Raw genomic sequence first — 7,564 nt, 5'->3', positions numbered from 1 at the left:
AACAAGAGAAACACAAAGACTTTACTGAGACCTTGTCAAGATGAAGCACAGAATTGACAGGTGCCAAAGTCTTGCAACCAATGGAGTGGAATCAACAATAGCAGCTTTCTATCTGGGACATTATATTCCCAAGCAACTGGTGAGTGCACCAACTACATGTTTATGTTGCAGCTTGAAAGAGTTGTGTGTGTTATTTTGAGCTGTACCAGGCACCTTTCAGTACTGTAACTGCTCTTGAAGTAGCATGTTCATAATGAAGAAAAGCTCATCCACTGAAATAAGAATTAAAATTCTTTCTGCTCCCAGAAGGCTTCTGCCAGTTTTTTAGTCAACTTGCTTGATGTTTTTTAAACCCTTCCTGAAGGACACAGAACAGCCCCACTGTGCTGAGTCCTGGCCATCCTGCCAAGTTTTCTGTTGGAGCTCACTTTGCCACCATCTATTTACTTCACCACAGGTCCCATGTGCTTTAGGTAGTTCTGGCTTAAGCCTAAACAGCAAATGAGAAGAGACAGCTGCCTCTCTGCAGGAACTTTTCTCACTGGTGAGCCTGGGGGCCGAGTTGGCAGAGCTATCTGGACTTTACAAGAAGGCTGCTCTACAAAACTGCCTTATAAAATTCTATTCACATATTAACTGGAGTAAAATATTTACTTCATATCAGGAAGTATTGTATTTTTTTGATGAAGAACCAGGTTCTGTGCTTGAGCAGATAGTTTTATGACATTTTAAATCTGACCTAACATGCCTACCTTGATTTAAAATAAAAAGGCATCCCTATTGCTTTTGCTAAGAAGAAAACTCTGCCAATAAAAAGGTCTGAAGACTGAAATAAACTCACTTTAACAGTACAGGAAGGAAACAGATATCTTTAAAAGTCTTGTATACAGGGGTACTCAGATGGTTGTTAAAGTAACAACAACATACAACAGTATTTGCAAAAAAGCTTAATATAATCTTTTGAGTCATAAACTCAAAACAATAAATATGAAGTGTACATGGCACACCAGAGCAGCTAAATATGAAAACAAACAAGTACAAATTGATAACACTTACCTATATTGTCAGTGATAAATTTGTCACCACTACAATACAACACAAGTTTAATATACAAGATGTTTTCCCAATGGAAAACCACAGAACCAAGTTGATACAGAAGGTGAGGGAGAAGGGGAGACGATAAACAACAAGGCACGAAAACCTCTTACTGCAACCCTGTAAGGCACCACTGTGCAAACATGAAACTATCAAAAACTGTAGTGGAGAAATCTGAATGTGTTTAAATGACTGGATAATATATTTTAAAGGTGACACTATGCTCATATTTGGGAATAAATATACTTAGGAACCTGTATTTATACTTATAGGCTTTTAAAAAAAACACCAAATTAGTCAAGCAGGTGAATTAATATTCAAATACAGGAGCCACAGTTAATTTCTCCTAGATAGCTTCACAAGTGCAACTTGATCATGACCTACACTGGCCTTGTTAATATAACGAGTCCTGGATCCAATATGGTGGTATAGGGAAATGCTGCCAATTATGTCAAATTGTGTGTGGCACACCAGTAATCCTAACAAAACAGGCTTCAGGGATTAGGATGAGAATAAACTCATTTTCACTTGTTAGATTAATGCTACTGACCTTTTATCTCTGTATTTAAATAATTTTTGGTTACGTCATACCTACGGACCTTAATACCCAAAGTTATACTTTATACCTCTGTTTAAGAGCTGGGCACTGGCATTTTTCTTCCCTGCTGTTACCTGCTCAGAAAATCCATCATGAGACAAACTTCAGCAAAACCTTCTCCCTTACTAGAAGATCACAGATACATAATTAAGCTTACAGTTTGTAAGTTCCCCCTTTTTTTCCCTTATGTCCCATGATCTCTACTGCACCCTGCTAGAATTTTGTTCTCTCTCCAATTACATAAAAATCTTCAGACTGTACTGAAATTATTTAAACTATGCACAGGTTGGACAAGTTTTTACAAGACAAGAAGGGGGGTTCACTAAAAACAGAAATTTTCTTCTAATGAAAGATTTAGGAGGCACTCAGTTTCTCATCAGCTTCAGACACAAATGACTTTTTTTTGTACTTTGGAACAATGTCAGTAGACCATACTTCCAAAACTTCTGCTTCTATTCTTGCAACTTGAACAACTGCACAGCACACACAATTCAGTTATTGGCTAAGTTTTGTTTTCCTACATGACATGTTTTACTCTACACTTAAATACCTTGCCACAAATCAAAACATCTAAGGTCAGACACAACCTGTAGCTTCAATGATGCTCAGTCTACTGAGCTGCCAGAGAAGAAAGTCAGGCCAATCTATTACATTTTAAAACAGAGGAACTGGAAGAAAGAACAGTCTTCAGTGATAAATTAACATTCATATAGCTATTTGCCAAAAGGCTGTGCCAGCTTAAGCATGGTTCATTCCTTATATTCAGTCCTGTTTCAAGGAAATACCAATTTGAGCAAATACAATGTAAACAGAGCCAGGTAAACTGCAATAGCAAAGGACAACAATATCAATGACCTGACGGGTTTAAGGCCAGCTATTTATGATTTGAAATATATGGTACTTATCCATGGCACTTACACTGAAAGTTATTACTGGGTGACATTAAACAAGGGTATACATATTCATATCATATGTGATATACACATGTAGCTTCAGTCTTAAAATAGAATGCTCAAGTTTTCTTGCCCAAATAAAATCAGCTTGTGAAAGACAACCTGTGTTTTCCTATACTGAATAAAGAAATATTAGTTTTAATCAATTTAGTGCAAACTGACTTAAGTCCAAAGACATACCATTCCTTGATTTTTAGTCACTACTTATCAAATGCCCTATTTCTTTTAAAACACAACTACATCTTTTTTTCTTAAAGGAACAGCAAACACTTGACAACTAACATGCTGTTCTAGTCTTACGTTAACAAAACTTGCCAATATACAAATCATGTTTTGGTCATGCAGCACAGACCCAACCTCAAAATAATCCCTCTCAATGCAATCAGTCTGGAAGAGCAGCACAGTGCTGGATTTTAATTAGCAGGTCATCCTGGCCACTCCGTACTCCAAGCTGACAACAGCAGGCTCAGCTTTCGAGAACTCTGACACAAATTCACTGTAGCGATTGTCTGCTGTGTTGCTGCCCTCTATAGTTCTTACAGCATCATTCACAGGGATCAGTGGCTGCTCTTTCTTGAAGCACGGAGGGGTCTTCAGTGCCACGGGTGCAGCATGAGCAGACTGCTGATGCTCCTTCACAAGGACTGCATCTGACTGCCCATTTTTCCGCTTTATTTTCTGAAATATGGAGAACAGTTACTAACAGTGAGTATAACTGCTTTACTGATAATATTCTGCTTTGAAAGGAAGTGAATCTGCTTCTTTTGCTGGCCAACCCAGCATCTGCAGAACCCTTATTACACACGCTAGGTTACATATGTAACAGTATTATGAAATGTTAGGCCACTGGATAAAGCATTTCCCCCCACAGTTTACAGCAGATGCTACAAGCACTACACACTTAAAATTTACAGCTAAGTAGAATGCAGGAAGGTTGCCTGCCAATGTTCATAGAGAAGGAGAGGTTCTTCCAGGCTTGCCCCTTGTCTGGTTGCTATTAAGATGGGAATATTTTCTGGAGTACAGGCAGAAGAAAACAGGCAAGCAGGGTGCTTGCAGTAGACCACGAGTCTCTTAAATTAAGACAAAGAACAGTTTCATATCTAAGCCCTTAAGTCCTTCCTAAAAACCTGCTAAAAGACTCTTCCTTTAGATCTGAAAAATGCCTGTTTGTTCAAATGCAGGAATACACTAAAAGATGTCAACTAGAAAGCAGGGATGGAGGAAAAGACCTACCCTGCAAGCACTGAGCAAGAGAAGGTGAAAGATCTGGATTAAGGTGGTGGGGTTTTTTTGTGAGGTTTTTTTTTTTTTTAGTTCAAACAATATCACCCAGTAACTGGGAGCTTGAACTAGTTAACTGAAGTGATTTTTTTTTGTTCATGTGTTTGTACTCTATTAGAACTGTGACTGAGCCCAGAAAACTTTGGTGTCTCTTGATCCCAACGTTGTGAAGATTGAAACAGCAGTAGGAAAGTCTACACCAAGATTTCAAACAACTACATCTCTTCATCACTCAAGTAAGAAATGTGGGCTCAGGTGAAGTTAACACCTTGGAACAAGGTTCTAGAAAATTCAAAACTGAGACTTCACTTTACATCTTGCTTATTCTTCATCTTGAGTTTTCATCTTGCTGTTTCAATCATATAAAGACTTTTAAATATCCAATTAAGATTTGAAAGAGTTTAAGTGACCTGCATTCATTACATTACAGTAGGATCAGTTTAATAAAATCTTTTCTCCTAGAAAAGTTGTACTTCCCGACATAACATACAGGAGTTGTTAGCATTTCTAGCCACACAAAGAAATAAAACTGAAAATTAGAAAAAACTTTTGCATTTCTTAAAAGATATTATTCTGAAGTTTCAGCACCTTCAATGACTATAATGGATTATCATTTAAAAGCCACTGATTAAGTCATACTAGAATAGAGTGAGATGCACTCTTCAATCTTTCCTGGCTGTTTACTGTAGCACCTAGAAGTCATTTATAGAAATATGATCTCTGGATTTAGCCCTGTCTTCAAATAAATATTACAATGTATATGCCCCATAATTATGGTCACTTACAACAGCATGCCCCTGCATATGAAGTTAAAAGAAGGACAATACTTACTGCTTCCATTTCAGTAGCTATAATGGAAATAAAACATTTTCAGTCTCCTTGGTTTAGCAACACAGCTGTAGCTAGGATGGGTACCCTGTTACCTAAGATATGTTTCACATAAATTTAACCTACATTAAGCCATCTTCAGTAATGCTTTGATAGTAGGAGCACTTTTACATAATACAGTTCATCAGTGCAGCAAAATAAATTGCGTCTAAGAGCAAAACACTGGCTGCATGATCTAGCATTCAGTATGGAAGCATACAAAGTCAAAGTCAACATTACACAGAATAAGTACTAGGCAGTAGTGACATTCACGTGAAAGCTAGCAGCATTATTACGGACTATAAATGTGAATTTGAAGAACAAGTCACAAGTACACAAACTGATTTTGCAATACTTACAGCTTCCAGTTCTTTAATGTCTTCCTCCAGTTGTTTATTTTGTTCACTCATGTTCATTATAAGATTGAACACAGACTGCCTGGGATGCATACTTCGATCAAATTGATGGTACATATTTCTCCAAAACCTGCATGAAGCAGACATTTTTGACTACTCAGGACAAAGACAAAATTGAAGTAAAGATATTGTATATGATTTAAACGTACCTAAAATTGAATGATACTGTATTAGGCTCCAAAAGAGTTAGTTCTGGAGAAAAGTCTGGATTATACAGAGGATTCTGGTATTTCTTTCTTTCATCCAGAAGGAACGGCCACAAGGAATATGTCTTCTCTTTTAATCTTAAAGCAAGAAGAGATCAAGGTTAAGACACTGACTGCAAGCAAAAACCAGAAGCTGTTCAACTCAACATAATCAATCTTAACTTTTTTTTTTAAGTTACTAGATATACTTATAAATCTTGAATTAAAAGCTCTTAGTAAAAATCAGCTTCCTCCCAGCATATGTTAATATTGGATAGAACTATTCGTTTTAGAAGTACTACTGTTTATGCTGTGCAAGTTTTGCCTAGCTGCAATAAAATGCTTTTAAGACACAATTTGAGACAAAGAAGAACTGATGAAAACTTTACAGAAGTTTTTCAACTGAAAGCATTAGGAGACATCCTATTAATATTTCTAACTGACAGTCTCGAGCAGGCAAGAATTTTATTGTTACCTAAAAATAGATTGGGGGAGGAAACAAAGTGATACTCCTAAACTTAAGCTTACCTATTTTTAGGGGGGGAGGAAAAAGTGGGAGGAGAAAGAAGCCTTAACTTTCTCTATGAAAATGAACATGGGATTTTCTCCCAGAATTAGAGAGACTGTCTTCAGCATGCAAAAGCACGAGAAGCACTGCTGTTACTTGATGCAGTTCAACATAATATTCAGTACTACCAATCCTGTCTCTATTTCTATTCAGAGCCTAAAATTAGGAAGATCATTCACAGGAGTTCTTAGCCTGCCAGAATAAACAAAAGACACATTACAATATGTCTGCTTACTTTAGTTCTTCTCGCTCTTTTTGGCAGTTTCCAAGGAAGTTACCAAACTGGCATGAATGGACATGTTCATGGATCTGAAGGAGGAAAGCTTCATTGTATTCAAAGGCTTGTGGAAACTGCTCAGTCAGATTCCACACACTTTCTAAAAACTGGGTGAACACTGGCGAGATCTCTTTGGGATCACCATCCAGCTGACAACACCTGAAAGATTCCATAAATAGATTGAAACCAATTTAAGTTATAAATCAAAGAAAGTTTTAGCTGCACTTGCTTTTAAATGACAGCACATTAATTTGACACTAACTTTGGTCTGGAGACTAAGCACGTAACTTTGAGAACTGGGGCAATTTTTGAATAGAAATAAGTCTATATTTAATGTATTTTTCAGACTTGTAAGTAATCACACATCTGTATTCAGTACAGAAGAGCTACATAAGACAGTTAAGTTCCTTTGTGTCTATTACTTCCATAGTCGACATCTGGAGTATACCACCTAAAAGCAAATTAATAAGCAGTAAATAGCAGCAAGGCTATTGTCTTAGCTGAAGATAGGCAGATCAAGGGAAAAAACAGAACTCTTTAACATACAGGACTTCTAAAGGTAGGTGTGACTTCATCATTAAAAGTAAACATAAAATAATTTTTAAAGTTATCAAAACTAAGTGTTTTACATCGCCTAAATGGCTGGGATGTAGCTGTAGACTCATTTTGCAACTGTCTATGCATATGTGAAGACCTAGCTGCAGTCATCAACATCTTGAGTGAGGCACCAGTAGCACAAGAAATTTATGTCTATAGTATAAATCTATTATCCAATAGGTATTTGAATAAATGGCAACAAAGTGCACTGTCTACTGAAAATAGCTTACTCATTGCAAAATTTCTAGAAACACTGCAGTAGTTTAATAGTCACAAGTTGTCTTTTGTTTTTAAGAATACTTAGCTCAGTTCACTGCATACATTTGGAAGAATGAACTACCTGTCAGAGAACTTGTGCCCAAAAGAGATCCAATCTTTCTCTATCAAGACCTAGAGGGTAAAAAAAAAACACCAAAATATCATGTAGAATGTTACTTAATCTTACATCTGTACTATTACCTCATAGGTTATCAATATATTTTATTTTAAATTTGAGTCAAACTACAGTAGGAGTAACTATTTGTCACTTTGTAGTTCCTTTATTTTCTTGGAAGTCTTTCACAAGAGATTCTCAAAGCACATATCTAAAACTAGTAAAAAAGTTTAGCAAGTTGACAATCAGATAACTGCTGTTAGGCTAGGCTCACTTTAAGCATACTAATGTTGTAGGACTTCACAAGTATCAACCAACTTGCAAAAAAAATCGCAGGGTACAGGAAAAATT

General features: G+C 36.6%; 1 protein-coding gene across 1 annotated transcript in view; it reads right to left on the bottom strand.

Moving 5' to 3' along the window:
- Positions 1-2,865: 2,865 nt before the first annotated feature.
- Positions 2,866-7,564, bottom strand: part of MTMR6 (myotubularin related protein 6) — a gene marked incomplete at its 5' end in the record, with an annotated part of 14,306 nt that continues 9,607 nt past the window's right edge. Inside the window, 5 exons of the mRNA XM_010289099.1 lie at positions 2,866-3,324; positions 5,157-5,283; positions 5,363-5,497; positions 6,202-6,402; positions 7,181-7,230. Of these exons, the coding sequence (XP_010287401.1) occupies positions 3,064-3,324; positions 5,157-5,283; positions 5,363-5,497; positions 6,202-6,402; positions 7,181-7,230 (774 nt within the window). The remainder of the gene's footprint in view (positions 3,325-5,156; positions 5,284-5,362; positions 5,498-6,201; positions 6,403-7,180; positions 7,231-7,564) is intronic.

This window comes from Phaethon lepturus, unplaced genomic scaffold, assembly GCF_000687285.1.
Source record: "Phaethon lepturus isolate BGI_N335 unplaced genomic scaffold, ASM68728v1 scaffold17926, whole genome shotgun sequence".
In the NCBI taxonomy this organism is placed as follows: Eukaryota; Metazoa; Chordata; class Aves; order Phaethontiformes; family Phaethontidae; genus Phaethon; species Phaethon lepturus.
Note: the sequence above shows the minus strand (reverse complement) of the source record. Positions and strands in the feature narration are given on the sequence as shown.